General features: G+C 39.4%; 1 protein-coding gene across 2 annotated transcripts in view; it reads left to right on the top strand.

Moving 5' to 3' along the window:
- The first annotated feature begins 5,705 nt into the window (after positions 1 to 5,705).
- The window catches only part of fbxo41 (F-box protein 41), a 44,896-nt gene continuing 22,930 nt past the window's right edge, over positions 5,706 to 27,671 (top strand). The window contains exons 1-3 of one of the 2 annotated variants that reach the window (XM_079337511.1): positions 5,706 to 5,851; positions 17,455 to 18,250; positions 19,302 to 19,531. In XM_079337511.1, coding sequence (XP_079193637.1) covers positions 17,702 to 18,250; positions 19,302 to 19,531 — 779 coding nt within the window. In that variant the 5' untranslated portion in view covers positions 5,706 to 5,851; positions 17,455 to 17,701. The remainder of the gene's footprint in view (positions 5,852 to 17,454; positions 18,251 to 19,301; positions 19,532 to 27,671) is intronic. The other variant, XM_079337512.1, reaches the window with a different exon arrangement.

The raw sequence follows: 27,671 nt of genomic DNA, 5'->3' as shown, positions 1-27,671 counted from the left end.
AATGAAGGTTCACCACACTGTAATTACCACACAATGAGTTTGTCACTCACTTCTCATAAATATGAATAAGGAGGGATGGATAAAGGTGTTCGCTCTAAATTTGCCACCATTTTTGACGTGAGAGCGAGGAAACGGCCCGGCATCATATTCATCCTATCAAAATGTCCCGAAGCAGAGAGTTTTTAAGCTTTTGTGTGTCAGTCTTTCCCTGTCATGACTGGATGAGTGTGGTACGTCGAGGGCGTAGAGGGGTAGAGATTGATGTAACAGGTTTGGGTTTTTACTTTTTTTGGACTGATGAAAAGGGTGATTAAAAAAATAAAAAATAAAAACAGCCTGAAGGTGTCAGCTGTTACTGTGAAGTGTATGACAGGCTCAAGGATATGGCAGACAATATAGCTACATAAAAAAGGGTAAGATGCACCTTGGATTTGATATTGTTTAGTTGATTAGAATATCAACTGATTAAATAACATGGACCACTTATACTGTTGCATATTTGTCTTTACGTCCAAAACACTGTCTAACTATCAGCAAAATGAGACTGATCATCATCACTGTTACTAAAACAACATGTCAAATGACCAAGAAGATGAATGCTGAATTGGTTCATGCTATTATCTGTATGGATGTGTGATTTCTATGAGGGTAATGATATCAGTCTCATATAGGTTATCTGCATTTGCACCATGCTCTTTTCTATATCATGTGTCTTGACACAAAAACAATCTCCATCACTGCTATGGAAAAGTATCAAAGCTTTGAAAAAACCTCAGATCATACAGGTTAGTCATATCTAAATTCAAGAGCTGCAACCAGAAAAAAAGAGAGAGGGCATGGGCTAAATTAAACAAATACATTGCTAATGTTTTGTTTCCAAAATGTTGCCAGTGTTTTTGTGCTATTTTAAGAAATTTCCAAAGACTGAGCGCCTAGGATTCTATTTTCGTTGCCATGGTATCAAAACAGGTATTGATTTTGTTTTTAAAAACCTGGTATCGCGACAACCCTACAGCCTAACATAGTTATATCAGTATCAGCGACTATTTCTTCTAACATGCACCCATATGAAAACTTACATTAGAACTAACCAAAATTAATAATTCCTACAACCCAGTGCAAAAAAAAAGATGCTGAGAAAACAAGAAATGGAGCCATCAGAAGGATGCGATCATTTATGTGCTGTAATAACAAATAGACAAGATGATTACAGGTTGCTATGCATTTTTTAGGGCTTGTGAAATGTATAGAATAATCTATCTCTGCTCACTTCATCATAATCCTATTTAAAGTACAGAGCTATGAAGTAATTGATTATCTTTCTACAGAAGCCATGAGAAGCATCGGTTATAAGGTTGAAAAGAATCCTGACTTACTGATCACTTCTTGTCTTGGTTTTATAAGAGTGGGCTCAAATCAGAGTGCACATGTAACTATAACAAACCTGATATTCTGGTCATTGATAATGGAGCTGTATTCACATCATTAGCAGTGTTGACTTGGCGTGTTAGCCAAACAAAGCTTATTGAAGAATTCAGGAGCGCTGGTTTAGCTCACATGATAGATCAGGCGCCCCATCTATGAGGCTTAAGTCCTCGTCACACCGGTCGCTGGATCCAATTCAGTGTATGTCATCTCCTCCCCACATCTTCTGTTTTCAAAGCATTGTATCAAATAAGTACAAATCCCATAAATAATCTTTAAAGAAAATCAACATATAAAACATATTGAATCGGCTGTGTTGAGCGAGGGTTGATTGGTCTATTAAAATGATATAAGCAAAAAACATGTGACGAATCAGACGAACAGATCATCACATACATTTTTCAATAAGATTGATTATTGACAGATATTACGGCTGATTTTCACAATGACAAAGAAGACAGCGTCTGATCATTAGCACAACAACAACAAAACAGTATCAGATTTGAGAGTGTGTTAAATTATTTTCATTAAAACATTTAAGGACATCAAGAAATCACTTCAGCACATTCTTGCTGTAACATGAACTAGTTACAATCATCATTCCATTCATACTGCCTGAGGATGTGTACAACAATGTTTACCACAGAGAAAAAACATTTTCTATTGAATTTCTATTGAAAGAGCATCTTTCATCTTATACAAGTTTTACTGAGAAAATGAGTGTTGAAAAAGTTGACATTGGGCATGAGTAATTTCAGAGTGTCAGGAGTGTGATGAATTATGGCCCATTTGACATCTTAATGTTCTGTGTACTTTCTCAGAATGATCTAAAAAATGATCGTTTAAAAGGAGAGCAGACTAAATGAATTCTCAGGGGGAAAAAAACAAAAGACTAAGGTGCTTAGACTTTTTAATTGCCGCTTCAAATTGAAGCAAGGTTATGTGCATATTAGACATCACAGTGTGAGGACTTTAGATTATATATACACTGCTTTATTGCACTTATTCCATTGGAACATTTGCCGTTCTGTCGTAGATTTTCTAATAATATATGGTTATCATTTGTTGATAGCTTGTTGATGTTTTGGGTCATTTTGTGTTCAAAACTATTTCTGTCATGTATTTCAGAGGTAAATGACGCTGAAGCTTTAAATGTCCAATTTTTGTCACGATAGGGGAGCAGCAGTAGTTTGGTCTATAGGGACTTGGGTTGAGTACCAGTTCAAGTACTGGTATGGACATAAACATTGAACTGGTTGCTGTTGAGGTGCAACAGCAAGGAACCCCTGTAATTGCTCTAGTGCGCCCCCTGTGTGCAGTGCCCTCTCTCTGTCTGTAAATTCATGCATGTCCACAGCTTCATGTATGAATTTTGAGTCTGTGTGAATAATAACAGAATGTAAAGTTGAATACATTCAAACACACCAATACATACATACTGTACATACATGATCCTAAATAAGTCCCATTCCCCTCTGTGTGCCTTGTTGTGAACTTTACAGTATTTCAATGAATCACATGTACAGGGAACATTATGAAGAGCTCCGATGAACAATGTTGATTTGTATTGTTTTCAGCTGTTATGGTGGTCGTATGGAAAGACATGACTTAATCTGTGCATTTGTTAGGAGGTGATCCGTGATCCGTTTCAACATTTTTATATGGCAGCCTGCTCATGGTGTATTTCTCCTCTTTGGCCAGTAAGTGGTGCCTGAGCTCCTAAATGGTATCCTGCAACTTTCTCTCACTCTTCACCCAGAAATACATGCACACAAAACCAGGTGAATTAACGCACACACACACACACACACACACACACACACACACACACACACACACACACACACACACACACACACACACACCTGTTAACTAAACTTTTATTTTGCATTTCCCCTTTAAGGTCTTCTGCCCAATTCTGTAAAAGCTCACTGTTGTAGTGTCCTCCACCTCAATTAAGCCTTTATTTATTACGACATGAACACTTGATGAAGACATACAGCAGTTATGGTAAAGTGACCTTTCTTAATAATTCACATAACACACCCTTCTTCCAAGATGTTATTCTAAAGTATAGATGTCTCATGAATGCTCTTCAAACAAGCTGGGTTTATCAAAGAAAGGTGCAATAAGATTGAGGTGGACTATTTCACATCTTTGGCTGATGATGTGTTGACATATAGGATCCCAAGCTACCTAAATCATAAAAAAAGTATTACAACATAATTATTTATGTACAAACATTAAAACAAGAGTTTGCTATGACATTTCACAAACAAATAAAACTCAGGGTGCTCAGAAGGCAATGCAACCACATAAACTCAAACAGGGCCCTGTGGCATCCCCAGTTATAGCAATGATCAACACCATGATGATCAGATAGGTGTAAAAAACAGTAAAAAGCATTTGAAATAAACATCATAAAAAAGCCAGTATGAAGAAGTCGTCTTAATAACTGATTTAAAAGACTGACTCCATTTGTCTTATCTCTTCACACAAGTTTTCCAAAACGGAGGGGCCCTGAAGAGAGAGCACTTCCTCACCTGAGGATCTTTGGCAGCTGGTCTATGCGGTGATGTTTCAGCTTTTTAGGTTTGGGCCAGACTCAGGCATTTAAAAGTGATCAGTAAAATCAAAGATGGAACAAATACAAAGAAGCAATGATTTGAGTGATTTGATGTCAGTTGTGAGAAGCTGTATGAAGAAGCTGCTGCATTCTGAACTAGTTGTAGGTGAGAGAGAGCTTTTGTTTGTTTATGTTTATTTGAAGGAGTTCCAGTTATCAATCTGGGGAAGATGATTGCGTGAATTACTTTTTGCTTGTCTTAAAGTTACGTTTATCCATGTGTGTTGTCTGTGTAGAAATCAAGAGACACTGTAGCACTTTTTCTATGAAAATAATTATGTAGAAATTCAATTAGACCTAAGTTGAACCTTGTGTTACAACACTGATAATGTGAAGAAGAGTGTTTACAAATTGTGTCTAATTCACATTTTCTTCAGCGGAGAATACATAAATGCACGGTCCTTGATTCAATTAGATTTAGGGTTATACAAAGTTAAAAATCAAATGTTTTTATATAGTTTCGTGTTTTTTTGTAGTTTAAATTCTTCACACCAATCTAAGCCATTTCAATGACAACTAACTTTTCCCTGCAGGAACACCAAATACTACATGTTTTGATTCCTCCAGACACCTGTTGCTTTATATCTAAACATGTCATTTCAGCAGAATCTTGTTTTTTTAGAGAACTATCCATATAATATCACTGATTAAATGTGTATCTCACAAAACTAAATGGAAGAACTCCTTAAGAGACACAACACAAGGACAAAGACTTAGAGCTGTACATAAATGTGAACAAACCTAGCCCACAGCTGTGTGAAGAATCACTAGAGGTGGATTTCTGTTTTGTTTTCTATTTTTAGTCATCACTAGAAAGTTAGTTCTAAGATGTATGACCCCCTCTTTAACTTACACCAGCCATACAAAGGTCCAGAGTGTTCTCAAACTTTGAGAAGTCAAGGACCCACAAAGAGATAAACCGCCTGCCTCTGATACTATATGATACATGCTTGCTGTTTAAACAACTACAACAAGGACAAAGTGAGCATGATATGAAATAAGTCTACACAAAACATGTCATCACATTTCTATACAACGCCAAATGGCTACACACGACTAAACCATGGCTTTACAAATGTCTTTCTGGATACAAACAAGCTTTGGGACTCCAGGATTTTCCCTCAACTACACTTTACTCAACTATACTGAGGAAATTTGAGAATTTTAGATTGTTTTATGTTTTGCACAGAGACCCATAACTAACCCATATTCCTGAGAGCAAACACTAACTAATTGGCTGTTCAACAGAACAGTGATACAGTAAATATGGTACTGTGCTTATCATTTTAACTGATGAAAGGCAGATTCTGCAAAAAGGGTGCAGAATCTGGTGTCATTCCAGAAAAGTCTGAGAAGCATATTGGTTGGACAATTAACAGGATGCTAGATAGTGAAAGAATGACTCATGAAATGCATGTTTTTTCAACCTTTACATTTTACTGATAGATTAACAAGGCAAACATTAAAGAAGCTAGCAGTGCTAAATAGATTAAATGCAGAGCTGTGAGAGTGTGGCACGTGTTTGTTTGTCCACACCCACAAACTCACAGGTACACTATCATCTCCATAATCAGAAGATGGGAGGGATGTGTTTTATATGATTCATGTGTTTGCATCTGTTTAAGCATTCTCTCTCTGTCTGTTTCTCCTTCCTCCTCTCCTCTCCTCTCCTCTCTCCTCCCTGCTCGTCCTCTGCAGGCCTGCTGCTCTCTGCTGCAGAGAGAGGCTGCGTGACGTCAGTGGAGGCTGGAGCGGTTCCTTGGTTGGAGCGGAAGAAAAAAATGGGGAGAAGATTGCAAGGTAAGTGAGACGCACATTTCTTTTCGTTTTTTAAACCCTCACTCTGCACAGCACAAGTGTCTCACCGTGTGTGCGTGTGTGTGTGTGTGTGTGTGTTTGTGCTTGTGCTACGTATGTTTACAATTATCGTTTCATTGACGCCGCTGCTGATCCGGTGCAACACATTTATGCAACGTCAAGTCCAGCGATGAGCCAGGGCTGCTGAGAAACAAGGGGAAAAGCGGCAACATGCCAGGCTGTCGCCCCTTTCCCACCATCACTATCGGTGTGAATTAACCTGACCAGGCCTGCCTGTGCATGCAAAGCTTTCTAGTTTTCTCCTTCAGTTTCATTTCTCCATGATGACATTTGGTAGTACCGCTCGTCCACACCCACATGATACGCTGCGTGTGACTGGCATGTGTGCAGTGCAGATATGATGAGCATTGATTCTCTCTGCGCTTGCAGACCCAAATGTTGACTATATATCAGATCGATAAGTGGTTGTCAATCTAGTTTCCGACATCATCAACATTCAGGAGACTTTGACCGGCCTGCTTGGCCTGGATGTGTGAGGAGTGTACCTGCTATTTAGAGATATTCTGATGTGCTCTGCCACAAGATGAATCCGACTGCTCATATAGAGGACAAGCAGCTGTGATGTGTTTTCGAACGTTTACATGCAGTGATACAATTGTAGCATGACATTTAAGAATGTAGCATCTTCCTGCAGTCCTGCTCGCATGCAAAATGTTGAGCAGATTTTGATTCAAGAGAAATGTGTGCAAAACAATCATTGTAGTTTCTATACACAGGAGAATCTTCCCATGGGATGAATTCAACTCTCCTGTATGCCTCAGTTGAGGAGGAAGCATGCTGGGGTTAGGGAAACTGCACATGTGACTATACAGTGCATGAGCAGTCAAACTCAGTCAGTGAGTGGGCCTTAAAGCCGAAAAGCTGCTGTGATTGTAGAAACAAGAACTGAGGAAAAGTTGGAGCTGTCATGCTGACAAGTAGAGAAATGACTAGAAGAAAAGGTTCAGAATATAAGCCTGGTTGATGTGATTTTTGCAGACTGAAATTAGATTTACTTCATACAAGTAACAGCTGAACTATAGTCACGGTTCAGTACCTGCAGTTTACAGTCATGTAAATAATACTGCAGACAGATTGTTTCCCAGTGATCACTTGTGGCAGGACGACATGATGCAGAATATTGTACTGGTTAGTTTGCGATCCATTCATTGGCTTTTTTTTTTAATTATGTGTGTGGCTGTGAGAGGCATGACAGTGAAATCCTGTATCATTTATTGCACAGTCCTACATCATGGAGAAACTCCCATCTATTCACCCATTCATCCATTTTTGACTGACTTCCTGATTGGCAGTCGCCTCTCTAGCTTTGAGACTCATGCATCAGTGTATGTAAATATACCTGTCTGAAAGTTCATTCCTACAATCTATAGAACACTAAGAATCACATAATTAAGTGCATTTACTGGTTTATCATTGTTTTTATACATAATGAGGATATTAAGAATGAGGCCCATGCATATCCAAAAAGGGGTTTTGTAGCTAAGTGCACGTCTAAAATCAGTCATTGGATACACGATCAATACTTTTTAGTGTGAAAACAGACAATTTACCTGTTAAATCTATGGGTTCCATTTGTTCCAAATGTATTGATTTGCTTCATTCACAGAGTATTAGTTTTGAATATGTATAAAATGTCTTAATTTGTCATTTCATCATCCCAAATACACCAGTAGCTCTGATTAAACAATCAACAGAGTCATCAATTGAAGAAGTTCGGCCACAAACGTTTCCTACCCCCCCCCCCCCCCCCAAAAAAAAAAAAAAAAAAGTAATTAAACAATTATGTATGCATCAAGAGTTGCTGGTATTTATTTGTAAATTAATAAGTTATTTGGGCTATAAAGAAAAAAGACATCTCCCTCCAAGCAAAAGCTCTCTGTCCTCTACACTTTCATGTCTCATCTGAAACTTGTTATTTCAGTTTCATTTTGATTTATTAAACGTCCTTTCACTTGTGATCAGACTGTTTTCCCTTTAGCTAGTCATTAATTTATAATGCCACCTTAGTATTCACATCTATTATGACAGGACTGTTTTTGTGCCTGTGCTCAGGACGCTCTGGCATCTCTGGGCAGTTCTGTTTTTATTGTAACTGTCTGTAAGATAGTGTTCATCTAACCATGACTTAGAGATCCAGGGTCCTGATTCTTTAAACTTTTCCATCATCTTGTGAAAGCAAAAGACTGAATCGAGGAGAACGCACACACAATAATTGAAATTATTATTATTTTTAAATGCTTCCTCATAATAACACCACTTTCATGCCCAGTTGAGACATGAAATATTTAATCTGCACCCATTTTCTCACTTCTCTAACAGTAACTTGACTATCATTCTAAGGCAGGCTCGGGATTAATGAGTATAAAAGGACCTTTGAGACAGTCCAAATGCAGCCGCAAATCACTGTGGCCATTTCCTGCATCATTTCTCACAGACGTCCTCTAAAGCAGCGAGGACGTCCCCACTTTTATTTTGGCTAGCACAGGGATCTTGATGTACGCACACAGAAGAACATACTCAAGTCCTTTAGAGAAGATATTGGATGCAGAATGTACTGCGCTGATTGGATAAGATAGTGTGGCAAACATTCATGGAGGCGATGAATGTGCTCGCTTACATGAATTGACTTCCTAGCTGCAGGCATGACTTACAGTCCTGTAATAAGGAGATTTTCTGTCATTATCTTTTTTTTTTTTTTAAATAAACAATATGTATACAAACAGCTTGTCTTACATATTGAATACTGCCAAGGCTTGCTAACATCATCGCTAAAACCGTCCTGTTACTCTTCAACAACATCCTCCTGCCCTGCTTTGTTTATCTACGTATAGTGGAGGATAATCGTGTCAGTGAACAGACATTTGGATCAATAGTAGACAGGGTTGATGAGAGTATGTCTGTCCGTTGGCTCACTTTTGTGAGAGTCATTTCATCTCATACACTCTCTCAGCCCTGTGCTGAACCTCAGCTCCCATTATGACGCTCATGAGGTGTCAGTGCAGCTCTGCAGCTTTGGCCTTCTTCTATTATGTCCTGTATCAACTAACTGTTAATGCTTCTTCAGTAGGTAAAGATTGGGGTAATACCATAAGACATTAAAAAGCATTTACGCACGTCTTCCTTTGTCCGTGTGTCATTGAAGTAATGGCTAAATGGCAGGCAGTTAGCATTCGTTGGTTCAGTTTGAACAGATATCAGTACAGTAGCATGATTTTCTTTTATGGAAACAAAGTCGAAAAAATAAGCAAAAGCCTTTAGTATTTGACCCTTTTTATGTAAAACTAGTCTAACTTATTATGAAACGAGAGATTCTTGTATTTGGTTTTGGCTAGAGAGTGAGCCCTTGTTGTAAATTGATATGTTGACCTATCTAGTTGATCGTTTTTGTTTGCTAATTCAGCGATTACAGATTAACATTTAAATCCTTTTTCACTTGTTTTTGTCCAATATTTATTCTCTATTATCACTGTTCTTGGTCTTTTGCAACTTATAAGTGAAATATCTAGCTCTTTAGCTGATAAAAGCTTCTGTATTAGCAAATTACGGTCTGTCAGCTGTTCGGTGCTATGGGTAGTGAACAATGTAGGCCAAAGTATACAGTTGATTTTGAGTGGTTTGGATCAAAAATGTGCTTGCTTTAACAAAAAAAGAAGAAGCTTTGAGACGGATGAAGGTGAATAAAGCACTGTGGGCTGGACTGCGAAAGAAGCTAAAGGTCACTATAACGTGAAAGCCGTGGGGAGATTTATACGTATAGGTTATTATTCTTTATAGAATCATTCCTTTCAAGTTGACTCATTCCTTTTCACATTGCCAGGAGAAACACTGTGTTTGTAAGACTATTGATTTACAGTTACTATTACTTCCAGCTCAGAGTTGCATCACGCCTAAATGTTGCTTGGCTAGCAGGTTGTTTCAACTTGCTAACACTTTGTTTTGTCTGTGAAAGACAGGTTCAAATAAATCACTTTTTTTGCTTCTTTTTAGTCATTCAAAGTGGATATCATTGGAAACTATTTCCAAAAAATGTTAATGTTACCGAAGCTACAGTGCCACAGGACTACAACTGTGTGGATTGTGTGTGAAGATGTTTTAAAAGAAACCATAGAGGGAATGTGTGGATGTTTTATTAAGAATAAATAATGATAGGCTAATAGGCTAAAAATGGTTGATAAAGAACAAAGTGGTCTGAGTAATACCCTCATATAAGATGGGTTTCTTTTGTTTTATGTTCCTCAAAAGACTATATTTTTGTCAAAAAAAATGGTGCAGATTTTTTTTAACACAAGTGTTAAGTTTTCCCTCTGCTGTCATGTGAGGAGTCCCAGGTTGTGAGATTGTCCTGTCATAAAGAGCCAATGGCTTACCAAGGTCTAACCCACTCTGACATGAAGAGCCTAGGAGGCATCAGGAGCTTTCACTAAATCTCTAGTTAAGGTTAAGGTACTCTATAATAATCCAGCCTGTACAGAGAGCAGATAGATTTCTTCAACCAACGCTTGAAGCTGCACATTTCATTGAGGGTGAGGGCATTATTTTACTATATAATTTAGGCTTTGAGATCATGGCATTGACTCTGAAAATAATGATTTTGGTGTGGGAAAAAAACAGTAAATACACGAGAAATACCAGCAGTGATAACAGCTCCACTGTTAATGCGTAGGCTGACACTCGTGTCACACCTCTCATACAGTCTTGGCACCACCAGCATTATGTACAGGAGCATACTTCTAGCTGCACGGTCGGGTTCAGTGCTGCAGTATCTCTGGATTTGTATCGACTACTGGCAGGGCTGCTGTGATACACCCTGACTCACTCTGCTCCTCACACCTCCGAGCTAAACAAATCTTCGTCAGAGCACACAGAGAGATAAATCACCTGACTGTGAGATTAAGCTCCAGAGACAGTCCAGTGAGTGAGCCTAGTGACATTCATGTTTAAGCTTATGACTTATTATTTACAAATGAATGCAAACCAATTTGATCAGTGTGTGTTCATCCTTTACAGCTGAACTTCTAACAGTCATGTAGCCTGAGGGCCAGCTGATGTTTTATGCACATGGTGCGGAGTTTAAGTGACGTGTTGCAGTAGCCGTTTTATCATCGCGTGGATAATGAAAGGATTTTTAAAAATAATTTATTCTCAACCAGGGTAATCAGGGTTATTGTGTCTCTTGGCCTCTCATTCTGCTTATCCTGATGTTGTTTGGTCAGACCTTTACAAAGAGGAATATGTCACTAAATAAAAGGGGTTATGTCGTTTATAGACATTGCTTAAAAGATCAAAGACTCACTTTAAAAAATAAGGATTTTAATCCCCATTTTAGAAACGCATTAAAAACACCTTAGTTAGAAATTTGGAATTGGATGGGAAGCTGTTGTCAGTGTTGTGATGAGCATAAAAGAAGAATATATTAAAAATGTAACATGTACACCAGGGATGGGGGAAAAAAATCAATACAGCGTAATAATGATGACTTTTTTGGCATATTGCAACAAGAAAACAAAGTGCTCTTTTATATTATTACTAAGAATTTAGCTTTCCCCTGCCATTATATTAGGGGGGTGCCTGTAATGGAAATAATCGACAATGGCAAGATTACGTTGGTTAGAACGTCGATTAATTTCCCCACCCTAAACTGAATATTAGTTACTTGATGTCACAATATAGCTGCTGATGCTATTCTTTAAAGTACATGTGTGTCTGTCTCCCGGACCCTGACTATATCCCATGACCAGTGCTCTGTGAAAACAAGGCCTCACAACCAATATTTCAGAACAAAAAGATGCACACCATAAACCAGAGAGAAACAACCCCAAAGTCCTTGAATTCGCACTCATGATATCTTTTCTGCTGCTACTTTGCATAATATTGTGATCCAGGGACAGCTACTGCATTTGCTATGGCCTTCTGATACACGTGTGCATCAGATGTTAAAGAGAATGAAAAATGTTTTTCTGAAATCAAGATTTAACCACAGAATCCCAATTGAATTAAATATTGAAAAACTTACAGGGACTGGGGAGATAAATGACTTCAGAGTGAACTTTCAGGAGAGAGACTTAAAACCAGAGTGACCTTGGGCCGAGGCAGACGCAGATCATCCACTGGGTTGAGTTGCATTGAGTGGCTTTTAAAATATTAAAGTATCTAGTAGCATGGATCTGCAAAGCCTGCGGCACAAAACAAATGATGGTGCTGTGCTGGACAAAAATACCTCTTTCTAAAAAAATACAAAAAAACCCAGCTGTGTACACAACCTCAAAGCCAATTAAGAGATGCATTTTTACAAGTAGAGGGTGAGAATGAGTAAACATGTTTGTCTCTTATTATTTTTGTAAGAAACAAAGAAATTTATTTTGTTGACCTGGCATACATTTCAGACTTGTTACTTGCTCCTGTGACTCAAAATAAAATGTAGTGGTCATATGATGAGTTATTTTAAAAACATAGACATATGTCTCTGTCAAAATGGAACAAAATGGTTGGCCTTAGTGCCATACTTTTTTGTTTAACTTCAAATTAAAATTTCACTATTTTAATATGATTCTGCAGAAAGGTAAAGCTTCCTGATAATTTTTTCTTTTTTCAAAGTTTACAACCATTGATACCTAAAAATCCATCGTGTGTATGCTTGAGTTCTATTTATATCCGTAAAGATGAATGGCCCATGAAACACATGTAATGGCAGTTTTTTGGGGGTAAAATGAAACTCATCATTAACATCCATTCTTTACTGCCTTTTAGCAGTTTCTGCCTTGCCTTTATTAATGCATGTCTTCACTTCTCGACACACTAATGTTATCATCTAAAGATCTGTGAAAGAGTGTTAAACCGTCCATGCAGTGCACATGTGTACATGCAGCGATTATTTAAAAAAAAGATAGATCCAGTGATTGAAAGCTGTCTCCTAATTAGAAGTATAAGGATCACTGCTTACTTTCCCTTTTGTAGCTCTGCGGTGCTGTGCTTCGATTACTTCTCTAAGATTAAAAGTTCTTGCAGTATTGGACACCCTCAATGTGAATCACTTTTCCTGTCTGTCTCCAAAAGAGTAAGCTTTCTCACGCCTACACATCTGTTCTACCTCCTGTCTACCTCTCCACTCTTTCTCTTCATTATCACTTTACAGTTTTTTTTCTCGCTTTTTCTATTTGACAGTGTGACCTCTTCCTGACTTGATGCTTCGGAACTTTTATTAAAAACACACTGTGGGAGTTTGCTTTTTACAATTTTAAACATCCATTGACTTTAGGTTACTGCTGTGGTTAACCGCAAAAGACAGATACCAAGTCTTTAAGGCCCAATCTCTTCATTCTCTCTGTTGACCTCGTTAGAAGTAAGAAAACTGAATAGACATTATGATTCTCTGTTGTACTAACTTTAATACCTTGTTTGACCGTGGAAAAGCTAACATGGGATTGACAGACAATACAAACAAGATAATTAGCGTTTCCAAGCACAGAGCCCTTAAAATATGGATTTCCAATGTACTGTCAGGTTACTCAAGAAACAGAAAGAAAACAACCAATTAGGATTTTTAATGGCCTGCCATGACAGTTACGAATGATGCCCACATCAGCAACAATACTCACACCATTCCCATCAGCCCTTTATAAGACAAGTGTATTAAACATACATTTAACATGCTTTTACTGCATCTTTGGTACAGCAGAAGCCCAGTCTGTAGGGACTGGAGGGTCACTGGTCCTGGTATGGAATAAGTAGGGAATCGAGACTGGTACAGTTGATGGAGAGATGCCAGTTCACTTTCTGAGCATTGCCGAATAGCCAATAAGCAAGGCACTGTAACCCTGACTGATCGGGCAACAGTCCCTGTGCCTCACCTGACATCTCTTATCCGTACATCATGGATATATCCATTGTTTGTGCTCTGGCTTTTGTGTGCATAGTTTGCGTTCAGTCAAAGAGTGTAAAGTTCCTTCGGGATTTAATAAAGTCATAACATTAAGTGAAAAAAGAAGATAATTAGAATAAATATCTAATATCAATGATCGTGATATTTTGTTTTAGCACCAGGTGGCTGCTCTGGAGAGGTATTATTATTCATCCAATATGTGCATATCAATGTCCTAAAATAGTCCAAAACATAATATTTGGCCGTGTGATTGTAGCAGATGTGCATCTGATCAGTGCAGTGATAAAACAGAACAGAAAGATCCCTGTTCCAATCCTACAGCCTTTACTGAATGGTCCTGTCTGTCCAATCAGAGGTCACACAGCTTGAAGGTTGGCAGTTAGAAAGTGCTGATGTCGTGATGGTTTGGTAAAGGTCAGGTTTGTGTAATTTTTTAAGCCAAGACTTATTAAATGTTGTGTGTCTACCTTCTTTTATTACTTACTTAAAATGTACATTTTTTTTTATTGGCACACGATGGATCTTGATATATTTAATTATTTGCCTAGTTGTTCCTTTTTATTCCTTCCTTACAACTCTGTGGTTAGCTTCCTCTTTTCAAAGTTGTTTACTCGTGTTGTAATCTCATAGTAAAGCTAAGATTTAAGCTGAAGTCTAAAAGTTTTAATACTACAAATTACTATCTGACAATCGACTGTTTGTCTCTCTTGTTTTCAAGCAAAAATCAAGCGGACCAAAGCTCATTTTCCAGACTTTCCAGACCAAATGTTGTTTTTTTTGTTTTTTTTTCTGGCCAGGGGGCTTTCTACCAAGGATTTAACTCTGGTTCTCGAAAGGTTTCTGCCTGATAAAAGGACACTTTTTTTTCTTGGCCACTCTTACTTAGTGCTCAATCATGATGGATTCATAGCCTCTCTGTGTAAAGTGTGAACATTGTTTATTTTATTTACATTAACATAAAACCACAGTCATGGCTAGTTTCACTGCAGATGGTACTTTCCCACATGTTTTTTGAGCAGAATTATGAGCCATACAGGCAACAGATCCGAGTAACACGTGTTTTTTCTCTCTGTGCCGTTGCTTGACTTGAAAAAAAATCGACTGGCAGTCTTTTGTGCTGTTAGAAAGAGCGATGCTGAAGGCCATGGCTGCCTGTGAGTCTTCTGTTTTACACACATGCCCACTTTTTTTACTAATTGAACAATCAAACGTTAAAGGCGCTCCCCTGGGATCTCTCAGCTGAGCTTTACTGGCAGGATGTGACATGTGGCCACCAAACAGCTTCACTTCCTTCCATTTCCTGCCTCACTCAGTAATTTTGAGCAGATGGGAGCGCCTGCTGTCTGCAGTGTAGTGACTGCATCTGTGAGATCCTCCTCTTTTAATAAGTGGGCACGTCCTGCCAGTTCATTCCTTGTTCCAGCCTCCCAGACGTCTAATAACAGTCTCTGTGACTTGTGGGAATTTCCAGTGTAAAGAAGCTCTCTGTGAGGACCGGCCTGCATCTGTGATCTGGGATTACAGTGCCACATGTCTCTGCCTATACTGCTTCTCTCATGAATGGCTGCTCTAGAAAATTCTGAGAGGGAGGTCTGATCTCCTATAAGATTCAGTCTTGGGTTGGTGTCCAACACTGTTTCTACCAGCTCTAAGAGTCCAAATAGTCATATTTTAAATAGAGGCTGTGCCCATGCTTTACCAGCTACACTAGAAGAGTCACATTAAAACCTGTTAAGTAGCTTTATTTTGTTGAATTTTAGTGTTATGAACAAGTGGTGGCTAGACAGGAAATGCATCCCAAATACTGCCGATCATCCATCACTGATTGGATCTATGAGAGTGGGCAGAGTGGATGTTCTGTTTTCTTGATTTTTTTGTATGATATGGGTAAAAGACAATTATTGGTCAAGCAATTATTTAATGATAGATAAGTACCACTTCAAACTAAATGTGAAATGTCAAAGAAAAAGAACAAACAGTTGGGGCAAATTTAAAAAAAAAACACATTTAAAGGAAACACAACTAAAGTTTTGAGACTACTTTAAAATCAGGTGGCAAATAACAGAAAACTTGAAATAGTACGAGTCCAGCAAAGCTGCATGAACAAACTATTCGGGTGGTTTCACGATAGGGACCCAGACCCGAGAACGGTTGACCCCAAAGTCCAGTTCATTGGATTAGCGTGAACGCAGATGTGACTGACCTGAAGAGCTTGCAAAACCTTTTTCAGTTTGGTGCTCGATCAGAGATTTGCGCTTGATCAGAAGACCTGAAGCTGGGGAATCATCTGAGGCTGTTCTGCTGAATATTTATTTCACCAGTGGCATCAAGTGCTCAGAAAAAATCAGATAAACACAGTCAAGCAATGTTCTTGCAGCAGATTGACTCATCTCAACATCAAAGTATTAGATGAAAATGATCAAATTAAAAATTGATTACAGCTGTTTTAGAAGTGTTTTTGCCAGACTGTGGTGCTAAGTATGCAAGGCTCCCTTCTATATTCAGATGTGTCTCTGGAAAATAGCTGGATTATAGTAGACTCTGTTTGTCTGTATGTCGTTTTTTGTTTATTTATGCGCCTCATCTTTTCTTCATTTCTATTTTGGTGATATCCTAAAAGGTTAAGATCAGCTCCAGCACCTCCCGAACCTGTACTGGAAAAAGTGCTAAAAAATAATGGATGGATGGATGGATAAAAGGTTTAAAAGGACCGGCAGAGGGAGCATAAAAAGGACTAAACTAGGATAACAGAGAGTGGACCCTCTTGTAAATGTTAAATGGACCTGAGCTTGTTATATCACTTTTCTAGTCTTCTGACTACTCAAAGCGCTTTTACACTGCAGGTCACACCTCCCCATTCATACACTGATGGCAGAGGCTGCTCTGTAAAGTGTCCATCTGTATTAACTACCCACTACTAATGATCCACAGCCAGCACGTAATGGACTCCATTGTATTGTCCAGCTGATCTTGTAGACTTCAGACTTCAACATTAGGCTGGCGCTAACAAGCACTCTCACTAATGGAGCCATTTCCTTTCCCCCACACTTTCCCTTGTCTTCCTCGAAAGGCTACACGTAAAAGGGTTTACTTGTTCTTCACCACCAAACTAACAAATCAATAATCCCACATAAACTATTGAGACACAAAGGGCTGGCCATCTAACCGCTTGGCCACCGGCGACCCTGAGGTTTATAGCTGTACTAACTTTTATCCTTTTACGTTCACAGATCTGTTTTTAACCTTTTATCCCTCAACTATTTATTGTTTTCTTAAGTCTGGTTGTTCAATAGTCTGTTAACCAATGGTTTATCATTTAGGTCATGTTTCACTTTTTTTATAGCTTATTTATGTAGTTTATTGCCTGTATGTTTATTATTTCCAAGCTGCTCTAAACCAGTTGCCTCAAAAATGATTGAATTTGTTTGACTTGAATGAACAGGACAACAATTGGCAGTGTTGCAGGGAAACGTAAAATATATATGTAAAAAAAAAAAAGAACATACACACATATTCACCAGTTTTCTGTTTTCTTTGTCATCAGCTTCTGTGATGAACTGATAAACCTATTTATGTCTCATTTGTTCAATGGATTTTAATCTGATGTGACATCAGAATTCACAGTTCTGTCTTTCTCTGTTTGTAGGACCTCAGGCTGGGGAACCATGAGGGATGAAGCGAAACGGCCGGTGAAATGTTGATATCATGTCTGGTTATGTGACAGAGCTGAGCCCCTTCATTGCACATGGGATCTCGCTTCCTCTGCCTGACTTGCTGTAGTTCCCCTGTTGTTTTCACCATGAGAGGATCTGTCAGGTGCTCGACCTTCGTGCCCTCATCCTGGCACCGCTGTTGTGCCGCGTGAGCGCCTCCTCCAGCAGTTACTGCGAGGAATGGCCTCTCTGGACCTGCCATACCGCTGTCCTCGCTGCGGGGAGCACAAGCGCTTCCGAAGCCTGTCGTCCTTGCGTGCCCACCTGGAGTACAACCACACGTACGAGACCCTCTACGTCCTCTCCAAGTCCAACAGCGTTTGTGACGCCGCTGCTCTCCTGCCTCTAGTGGCCGAGGGAGCTCTCCTCACGCCCGCCAATAACAACGACCCCTTCGAGCCACTGCGACCTTCAGCTTTAAAGGAGCGGCGCTTTCCCTGCCGTGAGCTTACCTGTTCCGACGACCTGAGTCTGACCCCGGCTAACTCCAACACTGCGGCCAGGTACATTCCCAATGTCGAGTTTCCCCTGGGGGAGATTTTCATGAAGAAAGCCATGACATCCACAGACCCTGGTCCCCATGGAAACCCCAGCACTGCTGTAGCGGTTGCAGCTAATGTAGCGGCTAGTGCTGTTGAGGCTGCCTATGAGGAAGGCCTGGCCAGGCTGAAGGCTCGGGCATTTGAGCGGCTGGAGCTGGATGAAAGGCTGGAGAAGCTGTCTGAAGAGGTATTGTATTCCCAAAAAGCTGATTGAAGGAAACAGGCTAGACAAACATTAACAGTTGTTAATTGAAAACTTACGCATAGGGTACAATTTTGATACTGATTTACATTTTTACTTTTGAATGATTATAGTACATTGATACATTTTACTTTCACACTTCCAAATTGTTGATTATAAATTATATTTAAATTCTTTGCCCAAGCATCCAGCCAAAGAGACTGGGATAAAAGATCTTTGATTGCAAAGAAACTGTATCAATCAGAACAGTTCTGTAGAATAGTTTCTCAGGAAATTATATTTAAAAAAAAGACACAGTAACAACAGAAGATCATTAAAAACAAAGAAGAAATAATTCAAACCATGTGGTTGTAAATAAAGAATTGATGATTCAGTTTTTTATTTCTTTGATTGAACTACTACAGTCTGTACCTTTCTCCTCTTTGCCAGTTTGAATGCTGTTGGATTTTTCCACAGAAGATGAGAACTCAACGCCTTTTTTTCATTTTCTAGCTACGAACAGAGATCGTGTCGACATTCTCAGTCCACTTTTAGAAACCTTGAACTTAGCAACAGAGAGGAAATTAATGACCTTGTCGCAGGCACAGAACTGAACCTGATGAGTCCTACATTTTATCAGTAACAAATGAAGGATGGCTAAACTGGGAACAACATCCTTCCTGTAAGAAGCTTAGCTGCACAATGATTACATAAAGAATAATATAAATCAAGGAATGTAAAAATGCATTGTATCGATCACAATGTTAAAGCTGTTAAAGGTATTCTTTGTAAGGAGAGACATACAGGCACAACTTTAACAATGGTAAAAGGTTCTTCATGGGATGGAATCATTTTGAAACAGAGCAAGCCATTTCATAATTTTGCAATTTCATTTTTGATAAAAGATGCTCAATTTAAAGATGTTCGCTGACCTACGTCGTCTTCATGAATGTGATAATCGCTTGTCTCACTTATTTTTTCTCAAACACAGAACTAGTCACATCTCACAATAATAATGTTGGATCATCGTGTAGCTAACGGGCCTCTTGCCCTGCAGGTGGAGCAGAAAATAGCGGCCCGAGTAGGTCGTCTTCAGGCGGAGCTGGAGAGGAAGAGCTCGGAGCTGGAGCGAGCCAAGCAGGAGAGCGAGCGGCTGAGCCAGGAGAAACAAGACCTGGAGGACAAGGCCTCTGAGCTTTCCCGTCAGGTGGACGTCTCCGTGGAAATGTTAGCTAACCTGAAACAGGACCTGGTGAACAAGGAGGAGGAGCTCACTCACAAACAACAGTAAGTGATTTAGTTTTTCTGGTGTAAAGGTGCTTTCATGTAACTTAGAAAAAACTAGAAGACCATCTCACATGAACATCTGACATTGTCAAGACAATTTTAGGACATTTAGAGTCTGATATCGTCCAGACGTGCCTTCCATACATGCACTTCACATAGACTAGCTGTCAGTGTCGGCCGTGCTCTACAACTCAAAATGCTTTGTTTGGTTTGGGTGTAGTGTGTGTAGAGCATGCAGGAGGAGGAGGAGGAGTCTTCACCAACAGGGCATGTTTCTAGGTCAATGTCATTACATCATGTGTAAGTGTCAGTGTTAACAACATCATCACCCAACCTGCTTACTCATGATAAATATTATAGACTATTACCCGCTGATCTCACACATCTGGCTTTTACGAGGGGGCTGATAGGAAAAAGTCTAAATGAAGTCAGGGTGAACAGGCTGGGCCATTTGATTCATCGTATGCACTGAAATCTATGTAAAATGCATCAGAGTTTGACTACAACACCTGGGTAATGTTGTTGGGGATAGATAGTCTTGCATATATTTGCCTCTATGAGACGCTGTACTCGGTGTTCTGCGCGTGTGTAGGGATAGTGTGCATCGCATTGGTACCTAAAGTAAAACATAGAAAATAAATAAAAGGTACAGAGCTCTACAGTCGTCCATGTTCTCACTGTTCTACTGACAACCTGTTTGCTGTCAACCAGAAGAGGGTCCAATAGCTGAAATTGGTGCATGCTAGAGGTAGGGAAAACAGATTCTTATCTTCTGGGATTTTTAAATTGATTCATAACTTCCATAAATCATTGTTTTTTTTCAGGGGGGGGGGGGGGGGGGGGGGGGGCTCATCAGTCACTCCCTGCCTAGCTCTTTAACTCTGTACAATGCCAAATGGAGCAGCAAATAATGCAGCCAGTCTCACAGATGATTGGAGTAGATCCTGAAGTATGTGTTCATTCATAAATAGACTTTGAATAATGAATCGAGAATCATTGCATCGAATGGTGAGACACCCAAAGATTCCCAGGCCTAGTGCATATTTCCATTACCATATTCCTGTAGAGGAGTCAGACATACTTGTGTCCATAAATCTACTCTTTCCTGGCGCTTGTATACTGGGACAAGGACAGCAGTCCAATTAAATAACCTAGGGGCAGCCCTTTAAAGATTATTAGCTTCCGTTTCTTAAATTGAATATTTGCCGGATTTTGGACGATTTCTCATTCAAAACAAGTCATTTTAAGAAATCCCTTTGATCATGAATAAAGTTATTACTTACAGCCCTTATTTTCATCACATTTAAAAAGAATTCTATCTCACACACCGCTGTGTGTACTTCTCATGATGGTAGCGATGTGGGTTTGTTGTTATGTCTATCCACTATAATAGTTTTCAAAATAGTCTCCGTCTGTCCACATTAGCCTGTGATCGAATCAAAGTAGGGATAAAGCAAAATATAAACACTCTTGAATACTATTTTACGCTTGACCTCAATACAGGCAGCTCTTATATATTCCCCTATAAAACACATCGTCATGCACACAAACCCCACACACACACACACACTCGCCTTCTCTCCTCCACCTCTGTCCCTCTGGTGATGGAGTAATTTTCAGTCGTATCCTCCCGCCAGATGTGGTCAGCATCTGTCCAGCTGCTGTCTCTGTATACCTGTGCCCTGCAGCGCCGGTTAGCTACTCAGGCTGAATGAAAAGTTAGAGAGGAACAGGTGGGAGTGCCACAGAGATGTCCAGTTACCCTCCTCCAATTGTCTCCTTCTTTCTCAGACCAGTACCTCCATAGAGCTGCTGTGCTCCTTCACCAGGTACTTAAAAGCAGGCTGCTGTAAATAGAAGGAGTACTTGGATGTAAATCACAGCGTGGGGATCCAAGTTATTGCTGGCTCTGAATCTGATGAACATGATTTGCAGTTCTCCCACAGCATGGCATAAAGAGTGACGAAGGCAGGGTTTGTTATTGAAACGAATCCCACAGTAATTCACGTGATGCATTTATGCTATTTTTAGTTTGACAGTCCAGAAGCAGTGCAAACAACAAAAAGTCTATGGTGATATATGAAATTAATTCTGTACTGTATATTTTACACACTGTTTTTCATGTGTCCTCTCTCAGTTATCTGTTTTATTTATGATATATGTCATGATCTTTGTTTAATGACAAAAAGTCTTGAAAATCAAAGTGATACAATTCATTATTTATCAAAAGCGTTCATGAACTCGTTAAACAATGTTCATAGACATTATTCATCATAAGAATAAAGTTGTTATGATTTTAACTAGACTTGACCACAGTGGCCGGTGTAAGGGGTTGTTGTTGTCTAAAAGTGAGGCAGGTATCCAAAAAGAAAGATTGAGACAGACATTGAAATAAAGACAAGTGTTAAATGAGAAACAAACAAACCAACTTCTTAAAGAAGCCGACTCTAGCTGCCACTGGTGGTGAGCAGGCGATCTGGTGGAGAGTGGGTGGCAAACCTCGCTTATGAACGCTGCAGATTTGATAGCGGAATTGGAAACAGGTGAGTATCAAGGAGGAGGTGGAGATCTTGACCAGGTGACAAAGACACAACAACGCTTTATACTTCCAGCACCTCAAATTCAATTCAAAGTACTTTTCAGCCACTGAAAAAAAAGAAAGAAAAACTTTAACATTATCTCTTGGCCGCCCCAAAAAACTGTGTGTGTACCAAAGAGTTTGGGTAATTCTGGCATTTTTACCCATATAAATCATGTTTTATTAATTTGCACTTTCCCCTTTCAAAATAAACTGAACTGAAAATTGAGAATTCTCCCCATGGCCTATACTGCGAATCTTTGTAAACGCTTTGTTATAGCTGTGTATGATTACCTTTCATGTGCTGTTTTTTTTTGTTTCTATTTTTTTTAAAAGCCGTCATTTGTTTCACCAACATTTCCTTTGGCAAACACACTTGCATGGAAGCTTGCTCATTAAATAAGCTGAGTCATGCAGGTTTATTTTTAATGAACTCTTCAGTAGTTGATAGCTCACATGTATGGTGCCAAACATCTCTTTAAAACAATGACAGGTAAAAAGAAAAGGAAAAATATCTGTGATGAAAAGTCTTAAGCTTAGAATAGTCATAAGTCGGTTTGAAGGGATTTATTTTTGACTTCTATAACTAACATGTCCATAAAAGAATTGATCAAATATTTGAAATGATCAAATATTTTCCAAGGCATTAAATATTGGACAGAGTAAAACTTTTTACAGAGTAAAATTGTAAAAACTACAGCTTCACATTTGACAAACAAAATACACAGATCTCTTCCATGACACTGGATGCAATGAAAGTTACATTTCGTGAGGTGATTATTTTTAAATCTCACAATTATGTGAACACTTATTTTTAAACTGGAAAAGAAGAGTTCTGAGCACTTCCACCTTTCCACGTGTAAGACAGAGGCTCTACTATCCTGAGAATTTAAGCAAGTGTACTCTTAAGTGCCAGTTGATTCAGAGAGTTTATGTCTTTTGGTCTGTGTTTGAAAAGTCAACGCTGCACCAGACATTCAAGATTTTCTGTATTCCTAATAACTTTTCCCAGCTATGAGGTGTTTACATGGCGTGCTGTCTCCTGAAAAAAGTTCTCTGCTTGTGTGAGTTTCTGTTGTCTAGTTTGCTTGTTGTTCAACATCTTTGCATCCTAATTTACAAAACCCTGCAATGTAAACTAATGTGTACACATTCAGTGGGTCATTAATCTCTAACAAAACTGTTACATTTAGTTAGAGACAGCTGAACTTTGAATAGACTTTCACTTATCTAATCTTGTGACAAAGTGCTACATGCAGGGTTTTATTGCACTAAATAAGCAAAGAGACAAGTGTTCCTTTCTTCTTTGCGTCCAGCTCCTTTGCTGTAAAGGTCATCATGTCTGTGAGAGTGTTTTTCTTAAAAGCTGGCGGCTTCTGACTGGGAAGGTCATTCTTTGACGTACCGGTTGTTCCAGTAGTCCAGAGTCTAACCCTCTTCTCGCTCCTCCACAGTTTTTCTGCCTCTGTGTCTCTGTTGAGAAGCTGGCAGTCAAACAGAAAGCTCATTCAGACTCTGCAGAGTGGGTCTGAGGTGGAAAAAGAGCATCACGGTCGGTGAATGTTCAGCAGGGTTGATGACTAAGCAGTAGTTAACAGACACAGAGCAGCTTATTGGCTCAAACATGTCAGGCTAATACACCCAGCTGATTTTCTTTTTTTTTAAACTGTTGAAGCTTACAAGGGGCTTTGGGGAGTCCGTGAAACTCATTTCAGAAGATGTGCTTCATGTTTGTACGTCCATGGTGTCAAATGCTAAAAATGTGAGTCACCTCCCTCTGAGTTGCTATGCAACCACAGGAAACTCCTACGACCATCTTTTGAGGCGAGCATCAGTATGCATAAAAATATGACACGACACAATAATTTATGCAGCGCACAGAAACAGTGTAAACAAGCATGCATAAGGCCTTAGGTACAGTAAGTCTTCAGAATAATCTTAAATGTGCAGTTTAGTTTGCAGAAAATTCACAATCAACAATAAAAAATACACTGCCTGCTCCGTGACAGTCACAAAAAAAATGCATTGTGATAAACATCACTCTACACTGTAGCATCTAAGCTGAATGAATAACAGTCCCTGGAGCGTGCCTCTTAAGTGGTTCCATGGCAGCTGGAAGAAACGGGAGCAGCTGTAATCAGCAGAAACTGCAGCCGGAGGAGGAATGAGAAATCTTGGGGCGGTTATCTCCATCATTTCAGCGAGCTGCAGATTCTCCCACATTAGAGAAACAGCCTAATTCTGTGTCTGTCACGGAAATTCTTTGAATATTTGTCACAAATGTCCTGCCATTACGGATGTCTCGAAGACATGCAGCAAGGTTCATTAAGTTGCAACGAAGATTTTATTACAGTCACTAATAGGCCAATTGCCTTATTATTGTTCCAGTAGATTATTTTGAAGTGCTTTCTAATTAACTGTGATCTTGTCTGTAACATTTAATACAGCACAGTTTGTGATCTGTTTTAATGATGGCTGGCCTGGCTGGATGCTCCTGCAGAAGGACGCTATGCCGTTGTGTGCTTCAGAAGCCGCCACCATTATCAGATGCTTCTTTTTATGCTTAACTGTGTCTCATCTCCTGGGAAACGCTTGTGTGAGATGAACAAGGGGATGATACAGTATCATTAAGACCTTTACGCCATCCTATCAGTCCAGTAATACAACCAGGCCTAAGACAAGTAAGAGCTAAAGCGGTCGAGTCGTTGATGAATCTGTTTATATAGAAAAGGCTATTCTAATTTCTGGGAGTGTAAGGAATGAAAATTATTCAGCTGTAGATTTTTTTTATACAGTTTATTTACACTGCATCATTTGACACTAATTGAAATATGTTTTTTAAACGGAGATCATGACCTGCAAGGGTCACAAACTATTTTCTCATCTTTCTGTACAAATTACAGACAACCTAACACAATTTGATCTTCTACACGACTGTTTGATGTTTGAAGACATAATAATCTTTGGCTTTAGGATATTTTGGTGATTACATTTGTCCTCATTTCTGACATTAAAAAAAAGAGAAAACCAAAAAGACAAACAGAGGAAATGACTGTTGAGATGATTAGTATTTGGGATAATTGTTAGTAGATGCCCTACATTTCTTTTGGTTGAGCTTTGTGTTATTATTAAAGTCATTTTGTAGTTGCACATTTTGGCATTGTTTTCTAACTATTCATTACAATGTAATTACCGCTGTAACTGCCCTCATTTCACTCTACAAACAAGAGAAGGAGTTAATGTTGCAGTATTGCAGTTGTTGGCTTTTCATTTTGTAAGTGAACATGATCTGAAAAGAGGGGAGTGAGAGGTGCAGAGAGAAGTCCTGTGAGGTTTTCATATCATATTCAGCACACACAGTTGCTGCAGTAAACCTGAACACAGAAGCTTGATTTATTCCTATAAGCAGCTATGATAAAGAAAGAGTTTCCCATGCATCGTCAGAAAGCTGACAGCTCTGAACGCATCACGGAACATTGGAGGATTCTTTCTTTTTTTTTTTGTCACTTTCTCCCTTCAAAAACAAGCTGGTTTTCTCACTGAGCAGCTGTTTTGAATGTGAAGTGAAGCAGTGAGGTGCTGGGCTAACTCGCCTCATTACCGGCAGAGTCTAAGTGAGAGGAGGATGTAGTGTTAGCATGGCAGGACATCTGAAGGCTTTTTAATGAAAAGAAACATGAAACAAGAAACAAGAGGAAAACATGATCCCAGCAAGGACATCGAAGAATGTGGAGGCCCTGGACTGGAAAATAAGTTTGACACCTGCCATCATGATACATGTAATCAGGGGTCTTCTTTATTACATTCGTGTGACTGTGCTGTGTATGTCAGAATATATCAGAGCACAGGACAGAGGAGGAGTATTCGCCCAGACTCTGCAGAAACAGATGTCATGTACGGTTGTAAATTGTTTGGATGACATAAAAAAGCAGTGCTGCATTGCCAGTCTCTTTTGTGCAATAAAATGTGCACATGCAATGCACCGTGGAAAATGTTTGTTATTGGTAATTGGCCTTGTATTCTGCACAGTTACTGGCTGTGCTATCAGCATTGTGAGAAACATATAGAGCTTATTAACTTAGATTTCTGCAGTGATATATTAAGGCTGTAACGTAAAACATAGAGCTGCTTCGAGGGACGACAGAGTTCTATTATTGCTATCAAGTGTTTTATTGGAAGTTCTGCATGATTTTTGGGTAGACGGGATTGGAGTGTATGGATATTCCAGTTGTTGTTAGCTTTCAGTTAGAGCAGCATTTATGAGCAGGGGCCTGCTCTTGTCTGTCATTATATTAACACAGACGGACATGTTTGTCTTGTTTGAGCCCAGCACAAAAGGGGAACAGGAAGGACACTGTAGCCAGGCGAACAGTGGACATGTCTCCTCTCTCTCATTTTTGTTAACGCTGACATAAAAGGTTTATGTAACCGCTACGCGTAGATCCTTTCTGAGTATGGAAGTGTCTGAGGCTCGGGAGATGCAGTGGGGTTTAGTGTCAGGATGTGTTTGCTTCTTCAGATAAGGCTTGATATTGAGAAGATGCTGCCATGATTTATTTCTCAAAGCTATCATGATATAATTGACACCATGAGCGTGACTCAGGGAAGAAGGCTTTATGTCGTTATAGTGTCTTACAGTGTTTTGGTTCTAAGCCATATAAATACTGGGAGTTCAAGAAGTCATTATTTGTTCCGAGCTTTCAGATTGCCAGCAGCTGAGCAGAACAATAGAAAATCAGGACGCCAGCTTTATTACAGATCAGAACGCATATTTGACAAACAACAAGCTGCCATCAGACACAGTGAATCTAACCTTTACCTTCTTGCGAGCCAGAGGGGCGTTTTTTCAACAGGCAAGGCAGGCAACTGCTCGGCGCCCAAACCCAGTTGGAACTTTAAACCACAGCAGTGGTTGCAAAATGTCCACATTTTTCAGTGACAGTAGGAAAGCTCCCTAAGGGGGCGCCGTCTGACATCCCTCACTCCTGTGCCTTGCTAAGCGTTGCGTGCATTATTGCTTATGAAACCAAAGTTTGTCAATGAAAGTCAACCAAGAAAAATGAAAAGAAATGTTCAGGAGAGAAAACAGGAACAGGAAAAAAAAAGAGGAAGAGGAGTTAGCGTTGGGACAATGGCAGACGTAATGGTGACAAATGTGGGTTGTAGGGCCCCTAATTCTTGCCTGAGGCCCCAACAGACTCAAGAATCACCACTGTTTCCAGCTGGTATTACTGTTAGCTGGCAGGTAACCTGATACAGTAGGAAGGCAACTATTCCTAGCTCATAGCAATGTTAGCAATGAAATGGAACTTCAACTTTTCTCTAATTGAAGCTAATGAGTTTATCAGATACTGTGTGTAATAGAACTATTCATGGCTGCCAATCAAAATTGAGTCATGATTATATCAATAACCAGATTCCCTACATTTATATGACTTAAAAGCAAAATCACAGCAAAAAAACCCCCATCATACCCTTATTTAAAGAAGTACTGAACAACCCTGAAGCTGCGATGTGAATACTGTGTTTTTCTATCATATTTATTGTAATGCTCTATTTTGT

The sequence above is a fragment of the Symphodus melops genome (genome assembly GCF_947650265.1).
Source record: "Symphodus melops genome assembly, chromosome: 2".
Lineage (NCBI taxonomy): Eukaryota > Metazoa > Chordata > Actinopteri > Labriformes > Labridae > Symphodus > Symphodus melops.
The sequence above is the reverse complement of the archived record's forward strand: the minus strand, read 5'-3'. Positions and strand labels throughout refer to the sequence as shown.